Source organism: Panthera pardus, unplaced genomic scaffold (assembly GCF_024362965.1).
Source record: "Panthera pardus isolate Hobbes unplaced genomic scaffold, ASM2436296v1 HiC_scaffold_17, whole genome shotgun sequence".
Taxonomy (NCBI): Eukaryota; Metazoa; Chordata; class Mammalia; order Carnivora; family Felidae; genus Panthera; species Panthera pardus.
The window spans coordinates 9,226,923-9,249,541 of record NW_026526732.1 but is presented as its reverse complement, the minus strand read 5'-3'; the positions used below and the strand labels follow the sequence as shown (position 1 = coordinate 9,249,541).

At 47.5% G+C, this 22,619-nt stretch overlaps 1 protein-coding gene and 1 long non-coding RNA gene across 6 annotated transcripts in view; one reads left to right on the top strand and one right to left on the bottom strand.

The window, feature by feature from the left end:
- The window catches only part of SYTL3 (synaptotagmin like 3), an 81,334-nt gene that overhangs the window by 25,873 nt on the left and 32,842 nt on the right, over positions 1-22,619 (top strand). For 3 of the 5 annotated variants that reach the window (XM_053904310.1, XM_019412688.2, XM_019412687.2), the window contains exons 4-7: positions 13,643-13,694; positions 14,733-14,802; positions 16,954-17,032; positions 21,238-21,362. In XM_053904310.1, coding sequence (XP_053760285.1) covers positions 13,643-13,694; positions 14,733-14,802; positions 16,954-17,032; positions 21,238-21,362 — 326 coding nt within the window. The remainder of the gene's footprint in view (positions 1-13,642; positions 13,695-14,732; positions 14,803-16,953; positions 17,033-21,237; positions 21,363-22,619) is intronic. The other 2 variants (XM_019412690.2, XM_019412689.2) reach the window with 1 other exon arrangement.
- LOC128777619 (uncharacterized) overlaps positions 14,253-22,619 on the bottom strand; it is a 31,340-nt gene continuing 22,973 nt past the window's right edge. Inside the window, exons 2-3 of the long non-coding RNA XR_008422830.1 lie at positions 15,496-15,599; positions 14,253-14,590 (exon numbers count right to left, since the gene is read on the bottom strand). This is a non-coding gene — a long non-coding RNA (uncharacterized LOC128777619). The remainder of the gene's footprint in view (positions 14,591-15,495; positions 15,600-22,619) is intronic.

Here is a 22,619-nt window from a genome sequence, read left to right as displayed (position 1 = left end):
TGTATATAAATATACACATAAACGCACATAACTACACACATACATTTTTAAGAGTACTGAGATCAAACCATAAGAAATTGATGTTTTTAGGTAAAAATGATTAAATAAAGGCAATTTTGTATGAGCCAAGCTAATAGATTTACATAATTGGGATCAAATCATATATATGGTTTTATACTATTTCTTTACATAATAATTCACAAAGAACATTCTTCCATATCCTTAACTGTCATCAGCTATATAATTTCTGATAACCGCATCTCATTCCATCATTGGAATGTGACTTCATTTATTGAACCAAATCGCTATTGCACAGTGAGGGAATTTCCAGTTTTGCTGTTACATTTTTGGAAGTTTATAGTATTACTAAAATAAAAAAGTGCAGTGGACTTCTTTGTAGATAAATCTTTAGCACATCTCTGAATATTTCTAGAAAGAAAAGGATAAGGTGAAACGTGGGGAACATCGCCTCCGGGAAGCGTGTGCCCTCCTCACCAGTAGGAATTATCCTGAAAAGCAAACACAACTTTGTCAGTTTGGCCAAACCACATTGGTAGTCTCAAGTGGCTTCCTGTGGTTTTCATCAAATTCGTCTAATTACTCACAGAGTTGAGTATTTCCCACCTGTGTGAACTTCTGCAGCTGTCCTTTCTGTATACGCTCAGGCTCTTAGCTCTTTTCTGTCAGCTACGCCCACAGTGTTATGTTTTTTGACATACGGAAGTCTTTTCTTGTGGGTATACAGTCAGATACCAAGAAGGTACCTACAGATGAAAAGTTAGGCCTCCGTTTCCTTTTTAGCATCCAGAAACCGTGAGCCAAATTTAATGTCCAATGGAAGTAATTCCAGCAATAATTATGCCCATTGTCACCCAATTTCTTTTTTATGTGCCTCTTTTAATGGTTCTATTAGATATGTGCCGTTTATGGTAAATTCTCCCCAAATTTCCTTGAAAGTAGATAAGGTATAAGTAGTAATCCAATGAAGAATAATAGATATTGTAGCAGTTTTTTGTGCTACATTCCCAACCCTTGTAAAGATTTAAAAGCAAGAAAAGATGAACTCCATTTTTTTTATTTTGCGGGTAGATGGTACAAAAAATATTTTAAATACTTTGCTTTACTTAAATTTTTTTTCTGATTATAAACTGGCTTTTGTTCCCTGTCCAAGATTTCATAGTTTGATATTTAGCTTTACTGTCTGAAAATAGTTCCTTGTATGCCATAGTTGCGGTCCATCTGGGGTGCCTCAGAATGATCAAAACATACAGACCTTCATGGGGTCTCCAGTGTTTCTGTAGGCAGCTACCCAGCCTTTTGGGTATTGTCACCTCCTGCCCCTCACCGTGGGACACTTGACAATCTCTGCATTGAAGGTTTTTACTGTGGCTTCTGGGAACTCTGCTCCAGGATCAGCTCTGATCTGTTTCAAATTCAAATCTCCCGATGCTATGGGACCAGGGGAGACTCAACAGTGTGTATTTAACAAGTCCCCAAATAATCTTTTATGCATTTTAAGTTTGAAAGCCCCTGGCAAAGTAGCAAATATAATAAACAATTATGATGGACCTTTTCTAGATCACTAATAACTTAGAAAATGAACTGAAAACCCGATCTTATTTTTTTTTTTTTTTGGCATCTGCTAAGCTTATAGAGATAGCGCCCTCTTCTGGCTCCTTGCTGTGAATGCGTGTGGTTTTTTTTTTTTTAATTAAAAAAAATTTTTTTTATAAGTATGACATTTTCTTGCTTGATGTTTCAGTTTAAGAGGGGAAAGATGACAATACTAATACTATTAATACTAATATATTTCAAAGTTTAAGAATAGTTAAATGTTACCTATAAACAATCTGTTGTGACTTTCATTTTGTTGTTAGTAATGCAAAAATAAAATAATTTAGGAAGGCTGTACCTTAATATAGCCTCTGATGATGGTCTCACTTATATAACTAACCAAGACCATATTATGTTTCACTGTCATGAAGGAAAAGAATTTTTATCACCCCCTCCTAGTAGTAACTGTGATTTAATTCTTCATGTGACTTTTTAGAGTTTTATTCTTCTACACGGGCAGCTCCGATATGGCCCATCTGATTGCAGGGCTATGAGAACAGCTGTCAGGACTGGCTGTGTGCGGTTAGAAAACTTGGGCCCGTGGATTAAAAGAAGTAGGTATGAGTAAATAGGGGTGACTCTGTTGCAAAACTCTGCCTTTATGGCCTCTTTGTTATTTGGCTCAGGAAAGACCTTTGACCCGTGCAATTCAGCAAGTGGGGTCTGCAAGGATGATTCAATAAAGCTTCCTAGAGGTTGCAGACCAAGTGCCTAGTTCATATGCTTACGTTCACAAGAGGGTGTCTTTATGAAATCAGGTTTATTTACCAGATACATAATTTTGTATATGCTTTTGTCTTCTTTTAAAGAGGATGTGGTGTCTTACTCTCTCGAATATTTCTTTCTCATTGCTCTCCTTAAGAGGAAAGACGAAACGAACACAAGCCCACAATGGGCAGTGTGTGTCCTAGAAGTGATTTTCCGGATTGCTTGTCACGTCCCTGACAGATTTTCAGACCAGTTCTTCTAAATTAGTTAGAACAGAGACTGTCAAGTCAGATTGGATGATTACCATATGAAGTAATGCCTTGACCTTCAAACCTTTTGTTCTGACCCAGTGTTTCTAGGTAATAGTCTTCTGGAGACAGGTTCTTGAGTTTAGTCATCTTTGATTTCATGACGCCTTTGGCTTTGTTCAGAGGAGCAATTCAAAAATGGAAGTGCTTACATTGTCCAAGGTGCTTTGAATACATCAAGTCAACCCAGATTTTTTTTTCTGTATTATATCTCAGATATCTCCCCAGGCCACTAGAGTATTCCTGCTGGTTTCTGGGTGCCAGATTTCCTACCAGGATTATTTTTGTGTCTCTGCCTCTGCCACTGTCCTTTGTGCCCTGTCTACTGCCCCTTGATGATGAGGCCACCCTAGGCAGTTTACATATTTGGTCCCGAATTGTCATGACTACCTCCCTATCTCCTTTTGGGTTTTGATCCATTGCTTTTAACATGAAGGGGAAACCATGATTAAATGGGCTAGTTATTAGGCTAGCAGTATTTTAGTTTGCTCAATACTCCCCGCTCCACTGGGGGTCAGCAAACTATAGCACGTAGACCAAATGTAGCCCACCATCTGTTTATGTAAAGTTTTGTTGGAACACAGCCATGCTCACTCCTTTCTGTCTGTGGCCAGCTTTGCAATACAATGGTTGAGGTTACAACAGGGATCCTATGGCTGGCAAAGCCTATACTTTTTTAACCTGACCCTTTGCAGAAAGTTTGCCTCCCTCTGCTCTACATGATAGGCTGATGATGCTACCGCATTTTGGTGACCATCATTATTTTCCTGTTTATGAACAGAATGAGAAACCAAAGTGAGGGGTGCCTGGGTGGCCCAGTTGATTGAGCATCTGATTTCGGTCACTATCTCACAGTTCATGGGTTTGAGCCTTGCATCGGGCTTTGAGCTGACCGTGTGGACAGTGAGGAGCCCACTTTGGATTCTGTGTCTCCCTCTCTCTCTGCCCTTCCCCCTTTTTTTCTCTCTCTCTCTCTCAAAAAAATATTAAAAAAAAAAAAGAAACCAAGGTGATATCACTGAACTGAATAGGATTTCTGAATTAAGAATTCATGTGTTCATATGTTTAGACCAAATTATCGATCAGGGTAGTTTGTAGGGAGCACCCTGACAATTGGACATTGAGCTATCTCCTTATATGAATACATCTTTGGAAAGAACAGACACATACATACTTAACTAAGGAAATCATTTTCTATTTAAGAACTGCATGTTCATTGTTTTATTGCAGTAAAATAGACATAAAATTTACCACTGTCACCATTTTTAGGTGCAGAATTCAGCATTAAGCACGTTCACAGTTTTGTGCAACCAACACCACCATCTGACTGCAGGGCTTTTTCATGTTGCAAAACCCAAACTCTCTTTCCCATTAAACACAAACCGTCCATTCCGCCCTCCCAACCAGCTCCCTGTGACCACCATTCTGCCTTCTGGTTCTATGAATTGACGACGCTAGTTACCTCATGTAAATGGAATCAGTATATTTGTCCTCTTGTGTCTTTCTTACTTACCATGACGTCTTCAAGGTCCATCCATGTTGTAGCATGTGTCAGACTTTTACTCCTTTTTAAGACCAAACAAAATTCTGTTGGTTATATATACTGCATTTTGTCTACCATTCATCCCAGTGGGCGTTTGGCTTGCTTCTACGTTTTGGCGATCGGGAACAGTGCTTGCTATGAACATGGGTGCGCAAATACCTGTTCAAGTTCCTGTTTTCCCTTCTTTTGTGTTTATACCCAGACGTGGTATTACTGGATCAAACAGTAATTCTATGTTTCAGTTTTTGAGGGACCACCATACTATTTTCCACGGCAGCTGCGCCATTTTATGTTCCCACTAGTAGTGCCCAAAGTTCCGGTTTCTCCATATCCTTCTTGTGATTCTCTTTCTTTCTCTCTTTCCTTCATAATAGCCATTCTGACGGGCATGAGGTGGTATTCCATTGTGTATTTCTTTAAGTCATTCCCTCAGTATGTGTTACGTATCTTCTAGCCTGACATTTATTCCATTCTGCGTATGGATTTTTTGGATAGTTGATAGATGTATATATTGCAAAAAAAATGTATCACAATAAGGTTTGATAACACATCTTTTCATCTCCCACAATTACCATTTGCCATTGTTGTTATGGTGAGAACATTAACACTGCTCTCCCAGCAACTTTGAAGTCACAACACAGTCCTATTCACTGTAGTCGCCATGGTGACTATATACTAGATTCCCAGAACTTACCTTATAACTGAAAGTTTGTACCCTTTAACCAATATCTCCCCATTTACCCTGCCCCCCGCCCCTGACGACCACCATTCTACTCTCTGTCCTGAGTTTCATGTTTTTAGATTCCACATATAAGTGACATCATATAGTATTGATCTTTTTCTGTCAGACTTATTCACTTAGCATAATGCCTTCAAGGTCTATCCATGTTGTTACAAATGGCAGGATTTCTTCATTTTTTTTTAGAAAAAAATATTTATTTTGAGAGAGGGGGACCGTGTGAGCAGGGAAGAGGGAGAGAGAGGGGGAGAGGGAAAGTCCCAAGCAGGCTCTGTGCCATCAGCATCGAGCCAGATGTGGGGCTTGAACTCATGAACCATGAGACCAGGACCTGAGCCAATATCAAGAGTTGGTTGCTTAACCGACTGAGCCACCCACGCGCCCCAGGATTTCTTCCTTCTTATGGTTGAAAATATTCTGTTTTAATATATCCCACATTTTCTTTAACTGTTCATCAGTTGAAGGACACTTAAGTTGTTTCTATGTCTTGGCTGTTGTGAACAATGTTGCAGTGAATGGAGTGTAAATGTCTGTTCAGTAGTGATTTCATATCCTTTGGATATATACCCAGTGTGGGATTGCTAGGTCATATCGTAGTTCCGTTTTTAATTTTTCTGAGACACTTCTGTGCTATTTTCCATAGTGGCTGCATTGTTGTGTTTTGATTTGCATTTCCCTAATGATGAGTGATGTTGAACATCTTGTCATTTTCATGTACTCATTGGCCATTTGTATATTTTCTTGACTATTGAAGTCCTGTGCCCATTTAAAAAATGGGATCATTTTGTTTGTTTCTTTTTAAAAAAATAATTATTTATTTTGAAAGAGAGTGCACATAAGCAGGGAAGGGACAGGGAGAGAGAGAGAGAGAGAGAGAGAGAGAGAGAATCCCAAGTAGGCTCTATGCTATCAGCATAGAGCCCAACTCGGGGCTTGATCCCAAGAACCGTGAGAGATCATGACCTGAGCTGAGATCAAGAGCCCGCTTAACCGACTAAGCCACCCAAGTGCCCCTGTTTGTTTCCTGAAAAGGAAGAAGAAAGTTAGAAGACTCATGCTTCCCAATTTCAAAACTTACTACAAAGCTGCAGTGATCCAAACAATGTGACACTGGCATAAGGACAAGCAGAGAAAAGCGGAATAGAATAGCCTAGAAAACCCAGAGAAAAACTCTTGCATACGTGGTCAAATGACTTTCAACAATGGCGATATCGTTCAAGACGGAAGGGCCAGGCTTTAATAAATGGTGCTGGGAAAACTGGATACTCACATGTAAAAGAACAAAGTTGGATCCCTACCTAACACAGTACAAATGGACAGTGCAAACAGACCTAAAACTATAAAGGTTGTAAAAGAAAAATATAGGGGCTTCTGGGTGGCTCAGTTGGCTAAGCATCCGACTTCAGCTCAGGTCACAATCTCACGGTTCATGAGTTCGAGCCCCGCGTCTGGCTCTGTGCTGACAGCTCAGAGCCTGGAGCTTGCTTCAGATCCTATCTCCCTCTCTGCCCCTCCCCCTTCATGCTCTGTCTCTCTCTCTCTCTCTCTCCAAAATAAATAAACATTTAAAAAAAGAAGAAGAAGAAAAAATATAGAGGGAAAGATGCCATTGGCTTTGACAATGATTTTTTTAGATGGCCCAGGCAACAGAAAAAAAAAAGGACTAATGGGACTACATCCTGATGAAAAACTTGTGCATCAAAGGACACCGTAAAGAGAGTAAGAAGGCAACCCACAGAATGGGAGAAAGTATTTGCAAAATCACATATCTGATAAAGGATTAATACCCAAATTCTTTAGAATAGAGAACTCCTGAAACCTACATTCCATTTTTAGAGAAAATCAAGAGACCCAGGAAGGCAGTCCATACTCTAGTCCCCACGTCCTCAAACCTAGGCCAGTTACTACCAACCTGAAGTGTATCTTTGGGGAAGAGTTACTGCCCAGCGCTTGGTGATTATTGTTAACATGAAAGCCATCCAGGATTTCTGCTGACAGAATATAGGGAGCTTAAGTAAGGAGCAAAAATTATTTTCCTCTCTTGCAACTAAGCAGAAGAGTAATGTCTAGTGGCAGAAGGATACTGGATGAGAGATATTTTCTGCCAACAGGGTCATAAATCTACTGTTATTAATTTTTGTTCCCCTGGAGGCATTAGTTGCTGATTCACAGTTGTACACTTCATCTTCTTTCATGTTGGGCTAGTGGCTTGGCCCCAGTGCTATTTAAACTCAAAGCTTCTCTAAGGACTAAAATATATTTAAAAATTTTTCTGGAATCCACCTCCAAAATCATTTATGACAGGATATCGTGATTCTTTATATGCTGAGGGGTTTATAGGCCAAGTTTTTTGAGACATTTTCCATTTTGCATATGTGAGCCAAAAATTGGTTTAAAACTTTATTGTTCTAGGCACTTTCTTTCCTACTAAAGAAAAAAAGTCCTAAAACACGCTGTGATTGTGCAATACCCCCTCCAACCTTTGGGCTTATTCACCTTTTCTAAAATTTAGAGGATACTCGAGCTCCAGTGTGGACCGACCATCAGGCCTGTCACATACAGTTGTACAGGTTGAATGCCGTACTAGGGAGCCACCACTAAAGGGGTACAGTTCACGACAACCAAAAATTGTGTGCTTATTGTGATGACTTTTCTGGAAGAATCAGCACGATGCGTTGTTCTAACAAAATCCGTATATTACGACCAATTCCTAAGGGTAGACCAAAGTGTCTTGAGGAAGGGGCACATTTGCATTGTTCCCAGGATGGCTCCACATGGGATAGCCCCGCCTGCCTTTTGCTTTGCGTCATACCTGGAATTCAGGCTGTGGGTTCCTACATAGGGCGCTGCTCCCCTCTGTGGGCACCAACAGAGAGGTGGTTGTGGGCCAGGCCATCCTTCCACTTGACGGTCTGTTAGCTCTACAGCTGGATCCCACATGGCTGTCTGGGTGTGTATAACTGTTCTAACAAAGGGCTGCTGTGGGGCCTTACAGTGTAGCAGGAGAAGTTAGGGGTGATGTCTTGCAAGAAGAATAACCCACACAGATCCCGCAGTTGAGGACGGGAGGCCACTTGGCCACCACGACGGCGTGATTTGCCGGGCTGGCTGAATTGCACTGGGACATTACAGAGAGTCTGCTCCGCGCCCTCTTTGCTGTGAACATGTCACCCAAGCGGGAAGAGTGTTGGGGTAGCGGGGCATGGCACCTGCCGCAGGGCCTGGGGTCCAGGGTGCTGGTAGGCTGGCGGCTAGTGTGCTTGACCGGCATGACGATGGAGCCCAGCCAGGAGGGACATCCGTTCTATGGGAGTTTCTGTGAGCACGTGAAATTGGGTGCCGTACCTGTATTTATTTTTTCTTTTTTAAAGTTTATATTGAGAGAGAGCGTGTGTGTGTGTGGGGGGGGGGGGGGTGCACACGCACAAGTGGAAGAGGGCACAGAGAAAGGAAGAGAGAGAGAATCCGAAGCAGCTGTCAGTGCAGCACAGAGCCCCACGTGGGGCTCGAATTCATGAATCGTGAGATCACGACGTGCGAGATGAAGAGTCAGACGCTCAACCAACTGGGCCACCCAGGCGCCCCTTGCATGGAGAAGTAGTGCAGAGATGGCAGGTGATTTGTCGTAGGCACGCTTGTGCCAGCTGCAGACCTGGATTTTGCTCTAGAAACCTCGGCCGTGTTCTGTAGCTTGAATGGACCCTTCCAGCACCATATGCTCTTACTTGTGAGCAGAGCTGCATCCTCCTTATCCTTGTCCCCGTAAAAGTGCCCCTGTGGATTCTACACGATGAGTGTGAATGAGCGGATGAGTTACACGTAAGCTGAGCTGTGAAAACACGATGACCGTCTTTTCACGTGTATTTGGTCGTATGGCTCAAACGAGGAGGTAACGCTTCTTGGTAAAACAGTGCTGGTTGCCGTTGTATTTATAGCCACCCCTCCCCACCCCCGCATGACAAACCCTTTGCTGATGCCGGTGACACCAAGATGCATAAGATGGGACCCGTGTCCTCAAAGAGTCCACCGTCCAGTCGGGGAGACCGACACAGAGGTGCACCATCACAGCGCAGGCGGCAGTGTTAATGAAGTGTGCAGGGCAAGCATGAAGAGGCCAGCCTGGTGAGGACAGGCACCGGATCCCGGGGAGTAATCCCCTGGCAGGGGCAGAGAGCCACGTGAGCCAGGAACACGGGAGAAGCACAGTCTAGTGAGGCGCCGGCATCTGGGAAATCCACCTTCACCAGGACCCTCGAAGGGGACGGGTGATCCATACGGCAGAAGGTGATCCTGGGAGGCAGGAGGGACTGGATCACAAAGGACCTCTGAGCTAGAACAAAGCTAGAATGTGTTGCTGGCTCACTGTTCTGGGGGCTGGGAGTCCAAAGTCAAGGTGTCACATTGTTGTCTTCTCTGTGTGCATGTCTCTCTCTGTGACTAAATTTTTCTTTTTTTAAAAAATAAAGTTTGTTTATTTATTTTGAGAGAGAGAGAGAGTGAGGGACAGCATGGTGGGGTGGGGGGGGGCAGAGAGCAAGGGAGAGAGAGAATCCCAAGCAGGCTCCATGCCGTCAGCGCAGAGCCTGATGCGGGGCTTGAATTCACCAACCGTGAGATCATGACCTGAGGCGAAATCAAGAGTCGGACTGAGCCCCCCAGGAGCCCCCCATTTTCCCCTTGTTTATAAGGACACCAGTCATGTTGGATTAGGCCCATCTTAATGACCTCACCTTAGCTTGATCTGCAAAGACTCTATCTCCAAATAAGGTCACAGTGGCAGGTGCTAAGGGTTAGATTCAGCATGTCTTTTCAGGGGGTACAACTCAGCCCAGAGCAGCCTTGGATGCGGTGGAGGAAGTTCATTGGCTGTAGGATCCACACGGGGCGCTGCACGCAAAGGACAGCACCTCCCCCTCTGGAGGGTGTGTTGGAGGGGGAGGGGGCGGGGCTAGGACCCAAGGGGGAGCCGAGGGGGGGCATGGAGGGCGCTGTTGGCACGCACACTGCCAGGCCCGTGCCTCCCCTCAGGGCCCTCACACCCAAGGCCGGATGTCCCAACCCACGTGCACCAGCTTTGTTTCTTGACTTAAGCAGGGTAAGATACACAGGACAAATAGAAAGCATTTCTAAAATAAGAAATCTCACCCGGCCCCTGGGGGGCTCAGTGGGTTAAGCGTCTGACTCTTGATTTCAGCTCAGGTCAGGGATCTCATGGTTTGTGGGATCGAGCCTTGCATCAGGCTCTACACTGACAGTGTGGAGCCTTCTTGGGATTCCCTCTCTCTCTCTCTCTCTCTTTCTCTCTCTCTCTCTCCCTCCCCCTCCCCCGACTCACAGACTCGAGGTTTCTCTCTCAAAAGAAATAAATTCTCTCTCTTAAACATAAATAAATAGGGGTGCCTCGGTGGCTCAGTCTGCTAAGTGTCAGATCTTTGGCTCAGGTCATGATCTCACATTCAAGGGTTCAAGCCCTGCCTCAGGCTCTTTGCTGCTGCTTGCTTCACATTCTGTGTCTCCTTCTCTCTCTGCCCCTCCTCCGCTCACACTCTTTCTCACTCTCTCAAAAATAAATAAATGTAAAAGTAAATAAATAAGTAAATATTAACAAACAGTAGATAGTGCTTCTTTTTAAAAAAAAATTTTTTTTAACATTTATTTATTTTTGAGACAGAGCATGAACAGGGGAGGGGCAGAGAGAGAGAGGGAGACACAGAATCAGAAGCAGGCTCCAGGCTCTGAGCCATCAGCCCAGAGCCCGACGCGGGGCTCGAACTCACAGACCGCGAGATCGTGACCCGAGCTGAAGTCGGATGCTTAACCGACTGAGCCACCCAGGCACCCCTAGATAGTGCTTCTTAAGGAAGCCCCTGGTAAGAAACAATTGAAGGATGGGAGAGGAAATAAAATGGACATACACAGTGAACGGGACACAGCCCCAGGGCAGCGCTTCCCAAACTCCAGTGAACGGACTTCGGGGATGGGCCTAGGGCTCTGCATTGCCGACAAGCTTCCGGCTGTGATGCGGCGGGCCGCACTGCCCACACCTGGGGTAGCTAGGACATGGGGTGCAGCAGGTCTCAAGGGCCAAGCCTGTCCCTCTGTCTGTGTCTGTATGTCCTGTGAGCGAAGAATGAGTTTTACATTTTTGAATGGCCAGAAGAATGTTTGTATCACGTTAGAAAAAAAACATGAAATTCAAATTTCAGTGTCCATCATATCTTATCACAGCCCACTCTTTCGTATTGTGTCTGGCTGCTGTCACAGGGGCAGAGGACAGAGCCTGCGCGGAACCTGGAATACTTACTTGGTCCTTACAGAAAGGGTTTGCCGAGCCCATGGCGTGGCCGGCCAGGCCCGATGAGGCCAGCAGGGGGCAGCAGAGAGCCGTTTGTGGCCAGGCCTTCCCTGGGACCTGGGGAGGGGTATTTGGAAATGCGGTGTAGGGGGACTAAACTGAAGCTAAGGATGGAGCTCAGGGCACTAGGAGATGAGGTGGGAGTAAGTAGACAACGTCTGGGGAAGCAGGGCTGAAAGAAGTAATAAGAAGAGATGCTGCTGGGGCTGGCAGGAGAGGTGGGCCCAGAGCAGGTGTGGAGGCCCAGGGATGCCGCGTGGGGCTCGGACTTTGGGCGACGGCAATACGGAGTCACTGCAGCGCTTTAGGCGGTGGAAGGACAGCACTGTTTGGGGGGCGGGGAGACTGTAACTCTGGTGCCATGGGGACGCTGTCACAACAATCTGGGGACAAGATGTTAAGGGTCTGCTGAGGGCGGGCAGCCGGGAAAGGAGCCAGCAGCCAGAGTGAGCGAACCAGCCAACCCACAAGAAGGCTCAGAACTCACTCTCTCTTGGGTTCTGTGTCTTTACCAGGACACCATGGGTAAACAGCATCACTAACTTTTCTCTTTCTTTGCCTTGTTTTTCTCCGCTTTCATGACAACCGACCGTGTTGCAGTTGGGGTGGTTCTCTTTTCCTTCTGGCCTAGCTCTTTTCTTTCCAGTGGCTCCTGCAGATGTGGGATTTCATCCATTACTAGCGCAGCTCTCAGCCTTTGGGGGCCGCCTTTCTGTTCTGCCTTGGAGAAGCATTTCCTTATTATTATTTTTTTAATATTTATTTTTGGGAGAGCGTAAGAGGGGGAGGGGCAGAGCGAGGGGACAGACAATCCAAAGCGGGCTCTGCACTGACAGCAGACAGCCCAATGTGGGGCTCGAACTCACAAACTGCGAGATCATGACCTGAGCCGAAGTTGTAAGCTCAACCGACTGAGCCACCCGGATACCCCCAGAAGCGTTTCTTAACGGGGGATGGGGAGGGCTCACAGACTCCTTTTAGAATCTGGTGAACACCATCATGAACCTCCCCCCAAATGTACACAACCAGGGAGACCCAAAGTCTGACCTGTGATGTCAGGGCTCATGCACTCCCTGAGGCCAGCTCCTGTTAAGGGCCCCTGCCCTGGGGGCTGCACGGCTTAGGGTCAGCTGGGCGCCAGCTGCCTCCTGGCTTTAAGGTTTGGGGCTCGACATCAGAGACGCTTGCCTTCTCCCTCCCAAGCTCCTCCCTGCCCTTCTCCATGTCTTACGGAGATGATGTGGGTATGTAAGCCTTTCTTTGGAATGGATTAAAACTTTCAGACACACAACACAGGAGCTAGACAGACCTCCTAGGATGCCAGGTCCGGTGGTTCTCAGCTGTGTGTTGAGCAGCGTGAAGCCCAATGGGGAACGTCCCTGAGCAAGAGAATCTGCTAGAAGGCTTACCAGCTGGGCAGACTAACCTCTTCCTATGCATTGGGCCAGGAAACATTGTGTTCACAGAACTATGAACATGTAGAGTTCTATTTTGGGGGATGTAATACATCATAAAATCCCCTTTATTTGAAACAAAAAGAGTACTATATCAGATGCAGTCTTATTTAGGAAATTATTAGCCTCCATAACTAGAAATAAGCAGATTACATTTTTTAACAGATTAATTTAATCTCCATAACAAGGAATGTTTAGAGGAATATAGTCATTCAATTATGAAATGTTTCCAACAGACAAATGGAAGCTTGGAAGCTTAGGACTACTTTTCAAATTTTCCAGATTTAGAAAATCTAACCCAACGTCAACTTTTAATAAAAGCAGCCTTTCCTAGCAATTGTGGTCTCTTAGCGTGGGTGTATGTGCATGTTTTTAACAACAGCTTTAGCAGAATGTAGTTTATAGAACATACACTTCATTTGTTTTAAGTCCATAATTTTTTTTAGTCAATTTATTGATGTGACCATCACCACAATAGAAGTTTAGAGCCTTCTTTTTTTTTGTTTTTAAGTTTATTTATTTATTTTTGAGAGAGAGAGAGAGAGAGAGAGAGAGAGAGAGAGAGAGAGAGAGAGAGAAGGAGAGAGAGAGGGGGAGTGCAAGCAGGAGAGGGGCAGACAGAGAGAGGGAGACATAGAACCCGAAGCAGGCTCCAGGCTCTGAGCTGTCAGCGCAGAGTCTGACGCGGGGCTCAAACCCACGAACGGTGAGATCGTGACCTGAGCTGAAGTCGGACGCTTAACTGACTGTGCCACCCAGGCGCCCCCTAGGGCCTTTCTGTCACCCCCAAGATGGTTTTTTACTTTTTAATTGCAAGAAGTGGCATTAGAAAAATAAGAATTCTAATCGATTACTTTCTGTGTTTGCCTCCCCAAGGTTGTCTTCTTACTAATGAGTGACCTTTCCTGGTATCTCTTCCAGGCAAACACGACAGAGCTGGAGCAAAGCTCTTGCAATCTTATCAGGAACTGAGGTGAGTGCTATACCAGGCCAGACCGTCCTGGCCCCTCTAGGCCTGGAGCACCAAGGACTCGCTGAAAGAACTTCTAGATCTCTTGACTTTCAGACCTGGCTGCTTTGGAATGTGACTTTTTTTTTTTTTTTTTTTTTTTAATGATAAAGTGCCTGGAAAAGATTTAAACAGAGATATTTCCAGATTCTTATGAAAAGCCTTCTTAGCAGCTCGCAGAGCATTTTCTCACGACAGGTTTTATTGCTTACATTCTTCCGAAATGTTGTCAGGAAACGAAATATTATTTTTGATGGCATCTTAAATGAAACTCTAAACCGAGCGTTTGTTTTACGAATCACTCCTGTCTCCAACATCATGCCCAGTGCCTGACGCCTCAGACATCTGCGTAATCCAATGGAAATGGAAGTGGAGACTGCGAGATGCTAACTTCTTGATGCACATCCTAAACACCCAGCGTTCTTGAAGCTGGCAACAATTCACACACCTGATTGCACCGAATTTATTGAAGTGTTGCTGAAAGCTTCCCACCAGCAGCTTTTTTTTTTTTTTTTTTTTTTTTTGGCCCATAATGAGATTTTCCAATCTTGGGACCTCTTCATTTCTTTTACTCCCCCATCACAAACTTCTTATTCCTCTCATGCTTGATTTAATGATTTATGACATCCACGGAATTTTGGGCACTTCTGCTGGCGCGGTTTGGGCCGAGAGAACGCGCACATCCATATCGGACACGTGCGTGGAGTCTGGGTCCCAGAGCAGCTGGGCTCCTTTAGGCGACACGGGTGGGGCGCGAGGCCGGGACACCGGCAGCGTGGTGCTCCTTGGCCGCGTTCCGATACCGGGAAGTAATGCCCTGTCGGGAGGAGCAGATCCAGGCAGGGCTGCGGGCTCCTCTTCTAAAATGCGAGGAAGGAAAGGAAAAAAAAAAAAAAATCAGAGAACATGAACTGTAGGGTGATGGCGAGTCTTGTGTATTTATAAGCCTAATAGTTGGATCATCCATGACCTGTTTCTTATCCCTGTGTTTTTCCTTGGCAGCAACATTTCTGTGGTTCCTCCTACCCCACCTCCTCTGAGTGAAAGCCAGTGCACCAGCAGCTCCCACAGGGTAATGTGTCTGTGCCTCCCTGGGGAAGGGGACGTGGGAGAGAAATGGAGGAAGAAAGGGGGTCTGAGAGGTTGGACCAAGACCCCCAGAGCAAAGGGATCCAATTGTGGCTGAAGCTGGCCGTGGAGGGAGGCAGAGAATAGAGGCCAGAAGGGCTGGGCCTGCCCAGTGTCTGTGTGTCCACTATGCTTTGGGGGCCATGGGATCATCTGCATAACAGTGACTCATCTGCCTGCACCCCACAACCTCATGTATGCCCCATATCCCCGCCTATACCCCACGTCCTCACCTGCACCCCACATCCTTGCCTGTGCCCCCTGTCCTCACCTGCACCCCACATCCCCACCTGCACCCCGTGTCCTCACCTGTGCCCTGCATCCCGGCCTGTACCCCACATCCTTGGCTGCACCCCACATCCCCACCACTTTACTCTTGTCATTTTGCTGGCTGTCTTCCCTAACTGTGCACTGTGCTCTTGAGTGTGGGGTTCTGAATAGGCTGCAGTGTGTTGGGGGCCTCTGGGGGTGTAAAAAGAAAGAAATACATGTCGATTCACAGGTGTGTGATTTATACGTATGGGAGTGCCTGGGGTGTGTGTGTGTGTGTGTACTTTTGTGTGTTTTTAGATGCTAATATAAAGTAGACCAGGAGCATTTCTGTCTACAGAAATTAGTGGTATGATCTTGGAGTTACCTGTGTTCCCACTTGGGAGGTGGAAATAATTATACTCCTCTGGCTTGTTTCTCATGGCTGGTGTGAGAAATTAACAAAATAATGTCTGTACTGGTACTTGGAAACTGTAAAGTAAAAAAAAATAATAATAAAAAAATAAAAAAAAGAAACTGTAAAGTGCCATGAAAACACACGGTCTTGATTATTTTCATTATTACCATTCTGCAAATTAAAGAGAGTAACTATAGCTGTACATAGAAAGGCACATTCATATGCTAGTGAGAGAGAGAGAGTATATTCATTCTTTTTCCAGTTTCAAACTGAGACCCTGGAATGAACTTCAAAATTCTGTTGTCCACTTTCTACTTGAGATTCTAAATCCTCCCAACTTGTTCCAGCACAGATGTATTTCCTGAATGGATGGACAGATGGATGGATGGATGGATGGATGGATGGAACAGGGAAGGAGGGAGGGAGGGATGGAGGGAGGGACAGAGAGATGGAGTGAAGGATGAATGGAAGCAGGGAAGGAGGGATGGAGGGATAGGTGGATGGGTGGATGGAAACAGGGAAGGAGGGATGAGTGGATGGATGGAGGGAGGGAGGGATGGAGGGAGGGATGGAAACAGGGAAGGAGAGATGGAGGGAAGGAGGGATGGAAGGATAGATGGATGGAGGGATGGAGGGATGGATGGAGGCATAGAGGGATGGATGGATGGATAGATGGATGAATGGAAACAGGGAAGGAGGGATGGAGGGATGAGTGGATGGAGGGATGGAGGGATGGATGGATGGATGGAGGGATGGAGGGATGGATGGAAACAGGGAAGGAGGGATGAGTAGATGGGTGGCTGGAAGGGTGGAGGCATGGAGGGATGGATGGAGGGGGAGACAGAGGGATGGAGGGAAGGATAGATGGAGGGGTGGATAGATGGATGGGACTTGAAGGGGAAGTGATCTCCTTTCTGTCATTTTTGCTTTTTCTTCTCTCTCCTGCTTGGAAGGGTGGAACTAACTCCTGGCTCCAGGCTGGTCCCCTGAGCCTGGTACCACCATTGGCCCCTGTGTCACTGTTGTGTTGGCTGTTGTGTTGCCATCCCCTCCGCCTGGAGCTGGGGTGGGGTCATACAAGAGCAGGTTAAAGAAGCAGGAGTGTACTTGACTGCAGTCTGAGCCAGTGAAATGTCGGTTATTATTTCCAAGAGGTAGTTGCTGTCAACGCCCCTTGCTGATGCCCCTTCTTTAGATGTGGGTGTCAAACCTCAGAGGAAAGAAGCTGAGTAAGAGGGTCCCTACCTCCTGAGAGGATAGTGCCCACCCCTCTCCAGACATGCATGCACACACACCTGCACGCACCCGGAGCACCCCCACTCCACTCACACCTGCCAGTGTTTGGGGGTTGGCGACCTGGAGGCTGCTGGGGCAGACACGGGTCTTCAAATATAAACTCTCATTATCTCTCCTCTGTCTCTGTTTTAGTTACAGGAACTTGGTCAGTTTAAAGGATTTAATAAGTCCATGGAAAATTTGTTTCTGTCTGTTACCACCCACATGAAAAGTAAGTGGATGCCTCTGATGTGTTCCTCCCACCACCCCCCGGGCCAGCCAAGCCCATTGGCCGAGGCACGGCCAGGGACCTCTATCTCCAGGCCCTGGGGAAAGCCACAGTGCCGGCCCTTCACCCCTCCCGTGCAGAGCAGGCCTCTGGTTTCCCGGGGGAAGAGGAGACACCCTTCAGGCCACTGGAGTGGCTCAGTTTACCCCTACTGCTACCCAAACCTGCCAGAGCTCAGCACAGACCTGGCAGCCGGTCCTGGCACCCATCACAGCCTCTCCCAAGGACAGCGGAGACAGAGGGTTCCAATGAATGAAAACTGGGAGCTTTCAGGCCAGGCAGGGCCCAGCGTCTGTTGCTTGCGTGGAACTACTTGTCCTTTCCTCCTTGGTAAATTTATCTTCTTCAATTAGCAGTAACCCTATGATTTGCAGATGCAAGGAACCCAGAACTACCACTGCTCAGAATCTTGCCTCTTTCGATGTTGTTTCCACTCAGTTATTTCTCCCTGTGGATCTTAAGCTGCAAGTCCCAGAGAATAGCCCCCACTTAGACCTGGTAAGGTGCCCAGAGCAGGCCAGGCATTTAGAGAAGGTCCCGAGTGGGATCGGGGGGTCTTGGGCATCCGTTCTCTCTCACGGTGCTTCTGTTTGGTTTCTGCCCATGCCAATGCCTGTGGATGGGGTCGGGCTTGTGCCTTGGCTCTGAGACAGTCTTATTATTTGATTTTAATTAGTCCTCTGAGTTCCCCCACGAGCGCTTCCGAGCTGTATCGTGACAACTGAAATCAAAGCACCCTTTTTAGCTAAACAGGGAAGTGACCGTCTCACGAGACCGTCTGTCCCCCTCTGATTCAGAAGGGCGAAGCAGCCAAATCTCATGCCACCTGTTTGCTAATAGAGCTCAGAGGTTTAAAACCACCCCGTTAGTCTGCCGGGCTTGCGGACCACATCCGCCCTCCGTGTGCACGAGCCTTGGACGCGGGTTTCCAACTGGAACGGCGGCCTGAACTCTGAGCGGCTGGCCCCGTTCCTGCTGACGCTGCTCTTGTCGAAACTTCTGAGCGTCTCTTTCTAGAAGCACGGCCTCTACCCAAATCCATGCGGCTTATGTGAACTCCCTCCCACCACTGTATTTTGGAATCATGTCTCAGCATTAACTCTGGCCTGGTAACCCCTCAGCCAGACGCCCAGAGAGGCAGGACGCACGTTTCATCTTGTCCCATGTCCCACTCGCCCTCCTACACATGCTGGGACCCACGCACGGGTACATTGGAGCGTGCTTTCGTACCCATAGCCTCGCCTGTACCCTTGCTCACATGTTGGAGACTTGCCGTGTCAATACCTCGAGTGTTATGGAGATGGCATCAGTATAGAGCAGCAGACCCAGGTGGACAGCTGGGGCTAATCCCCGGTGGCAGGGGGTGGCAGGGGGGATTCAAAAAAGCAAAGCAGCATCCTGTCTCTGCCATGGAATATGGACTGAAGCACCCCCCCAGGTCCCCTCCCTGCTTGTTCAGACACTGGTGCTTCGTGGGACGCCAAGACCTCAGCCCAGAGGCAGGGGTGGAAACACCCAGCTTTCTGCGCCCCCCCCCCCCCCGCCAGGGCGGTCTGCCGGGGGGCCTCTCTCAGGTGCTCCCCGCTGCTTCCACGGGGCAGGGCACAGGCTCTACACCCTTCACCCTGTCTCTGCCTCAGGGCACGTAGTAGGGGTGGGGCTGATTCCTGCTTCTTCAGGTCCTGAGCTGTCATGCACAGGTCCCTCTTGATCCTTTTTGCTGTGTGTTTCCTACAGAAGTGGGTACAGAGGACGGCCTCATTCTGAGGGTGCCTGGGGTCTGGGGGGATGGCTGGAGGGGGCATTAGCCTCAAGAGTTTGGGAAGCTGCCCCAGAGCTACGACCTCTGGCGGCCCATGTTGCCCCGTGAAGCCGATCCAGTTGGAAGAAAGCGATTTCCAGCCCTTTTTATTATCTTTGCATGTCTAGGAGATTCCAGCACTATAGCCCCACACCACCCACCCCTGCTCAGAAGGGGAGGAGCAAATCGTTGATTTTCATTTCAGGACCATTCTGTGCTTCTCGCTGTTACTTTTCCTTTTCACCCGATGATGCTGATCACAAGCCTACTTGTTAGAAGCTGGATACTTAGGAGACACCCCCACCTGCCTCGTCTGTGGACATAAATGGACCAGATGAAGGCACAGGCTTTGGGGTGAATGCCAAACAGATGGTGGTGAGGGGACACCCCCTCCCCCTGCCCCGAGGGCCTCACCCCCTTCATAGCTGGGCTGGAATTTAGCTGTATGAGGAGCCCATGTTCACTGTCAACCTGGAGGGCCTGGTGTGCCGGGAGCTTGCTCACTTCCAGGAGCAGAAAGTTGCCCCACGGTTTCCAGAGGGTAGACCCGTGGCCAGTGTGGACAGCAGCGCTCTCAGAGAGGAGAGGTTCCACACATCCTGGTGGGAAGGAGAATGCCCTGGGGTTTGGGGGGGCAGGCGACCTTCTCCTCCAGAGAAAAGAGACACTCTGCAGATGTACCCTTGGCAGTACATGCAGGAATACCTAATAAAGAGCAACAAGTGAGGATTATTTACACCCTGGAGCTGGGCTGTCCAATATGCTAACCACAGGTGGCTCTTGAAGAGTGGCCTGCTGGGGGGCGGGGGCGGGGTGGGGGAGAGTAAAATGCACACCAGATTCTGGAAACTTAGTATTTAAAAAAGCGAAATTAAAAAGCTAATTAATCACACAGCATAGGGAATACTGATAGTAATATTGGAACAGTCTTACCTGGTGATGGATGGTAACTACACTTGATGTGATCATTTTGTAATGTGCACCAGAAACTAGTAAGGACTGTATGTCAATTACCCAGTAAATAATGTCATTGATTTTAATATTGATCATATATTTTAACGGTATTTTAGATATACTGTGGTAAATGAAAAATAGTGTTAAAATTAATTTTACCTCTTTTTATGTTTATTTATTTATTTTGAGAAAGAGGTGGCGGGGGAGAGGGAGGGGGAGACAGAGAGGGAGAGAGAGAATCCCAAGTAGGCTCCGAGCTGCCGGGGTGGACTGGAGCCCAACATGGGACTGGATCTCACTAACCATGAGATCATGGCCTCAGCCAAAATCAAGAGTCAGCCACTTAACAGACTGAGCCACCCAGGCACCCCTTACCTCTGTTTTAAATGTGGCAACTAGAAAATTTGAGATGGCATATGTGAGCCACATGACAGCCATCAGAGAATGCCACTCTAAAGGTGGCTTCAAGGTCATCTTTGGGAGAAACAAGGACCCCATGGAAAAGGGAAGACATTTTTGAAAGACAAAATCACCTTTTTTTATATATATATATTTTTTTAATGTTTATTTATTTTTGAGACAGAGAGAGACAGAGCATGAACGGGGGAGGGTCAGAGAGAGGGGGAGACACAGAATCAGAAGCAGGCTCCAGGCTCTGAGCCATCAGCACAGAGCCCGATGCGGGGCTCAAACTCATGGACCGCGAGATCGTGACCTGAGCTGAAGTCGGACGCTTAACCGACTGAGCCACCCAGGCGGCCCGAAAGACAAAATCACCTTTGAGGTGGCTCTCTCACTTCTTTGTGTGCCTTCCTTCCTTCCCACTTTATTCATTTCTTCTGGACCACTGGTATGCTGGGGCGGGGGGGGAGGTGTATTTTCAGGCTTTGTCTATTAAAATAGTTATAAGCTTACCCTGAATCTTCCGCCTCTCTTCAAAGTGTCCCAAGAGATGGTATTTAGTTATAAATCTTTGTGAGGAGCCCTAAAAAAGCTGGCTGGTTTGTTAGGCTGCCTTTTTCGTGTTTGGACAACTGCATGCTTATGACGGGTGGCCTGGGATACAGAGTAAGCTGGCTGGAAGTCCTTCCTTTCACTCTCGCCCTGACGATGGCTGTCTGCCTACAGAGGCACATGGCCACACTGTCACCTTCTGGGAATCTGGCTCCTCTGTCCTGTGCAGGGCGCCGTGTGCCCTGCGTCCAGCATGTGGCTTCTGGGGGTGGCTCCCCCTGAGCCCAGAGCTCAGAGCCGTCGTCCCCACGCTGTGAGCCTAGCCTCAGAGACCTTGAGGCTCCTCAGGGGTGTGGTTGCAGGGCATCTCAGAGGAGGGCCCCACGAGTCTGTCAAAGCTGTGTGCTCCCACCTGTCATCCCTTGTATTTGTTTTCTAGAGCTTTCCAAGTCCCAGAACGACATGACCTCTGACAAGCAACTCCTAGCCACGGGTCCCAGGCAGTGTGCTAGCCGGACGGAGAGGAGGAGCCAGTCTGACACTGCCATCAACGTCACCACCAGGGTATTCCCTGAGGCCGCCGGGCCGCCACCAGAGCTACTTCTAGTCCATTTCGTTTTCCTTTTCTTTTATTGCACAACACTAAGCAGTCTGAAGAAAACATAATTATAAACCCTTCTCTGTTGGGGAGGCCTGGCCAAATGAAGGTCAAATTCCAGGGTCGGTTCGGAAAATAGTTCAGAGCAGGGAAAAGCTTCAGCCTAATTCTGAGCCCCTGGGGTCCCAGGTGTCCACGGGAATGCCTTGCTGGTCTCAAGGCCACACCAAAGGCAGAGTGGCCACCTGCAGGGCTGAGATGTGCCACGTTACTCCTGGGGTCCGAATACCTCATGGAGGGTCAAGAGGCCTTCTTATTTCCAACAACCTCCAGTTCGAGTCTGATAGAAACCCACTAAAAACCTACGTGCCGCCTGACTGAGGGCAATCACCAGGGAGGCTCCCTCCCGGTATCTAAATCACAAGAGAGAGAGCTCACCTAATAAAGGCTTTTAAGGAAATAATTACTCTGGCTTTCCACCAGGATTAACCAAGTCTGAAGCAGATGCACTGGGACAGGAGAGAAAATGACTTTACAATCAGGACACCTAGGTTCTAGTCCAGCGGAGGTGACCTGGCTAGGGCAGATGCCATCACCTGGTCAACAGGACTGCGCTGGGTGCCTGGATAGGACAGGTGTCCCTTCTCTGCCACTGTGGGCTCTGCTCGAAATGTCCCCAGACAGATTCCTTTAGGCAAGGAGATGAGGTTAGCCCCACCCTCCTGCTGGAACTTCCAGACACCCACTCTCGAGGTTTCAAATTCTGCCTCCATCCATGACCCTCTGCCTTGGGCACGTCACGTCAACTCCCGGAACGTCACTATGCCCTTGGTGAAAATGAAGGTTATGATACCTGTTCCGCCCAAAGGCACAGGCTGCTTATAAAGATCCCCGAGATAATATAGTATCTAAATTGCTACCTGAGCCATCTACGTATACTATCTAAATTGCCGGTCTTCCTAATTATGTGCCAGACTCCACTCAGGGCTTTACCCGGGCCATCTCATTCTATCCTCACACTACCTCGTGAACTATGTATTGCATTTGGCCCTGTTGTCCATTTAGGGAAACTGAGGCTTAGAGAATGATGTCAGTGCCCGCGGTTACATAACCCGAAAGCAGTGGGCGGTCTTGGCTTGGAGGCTGAATTCTGGAGCAGCTGTTCTCAGTGTGTGTGTGTGTGTGAGTCACTTGGGAATGTTGTTGACATCCAAAGTCTGACT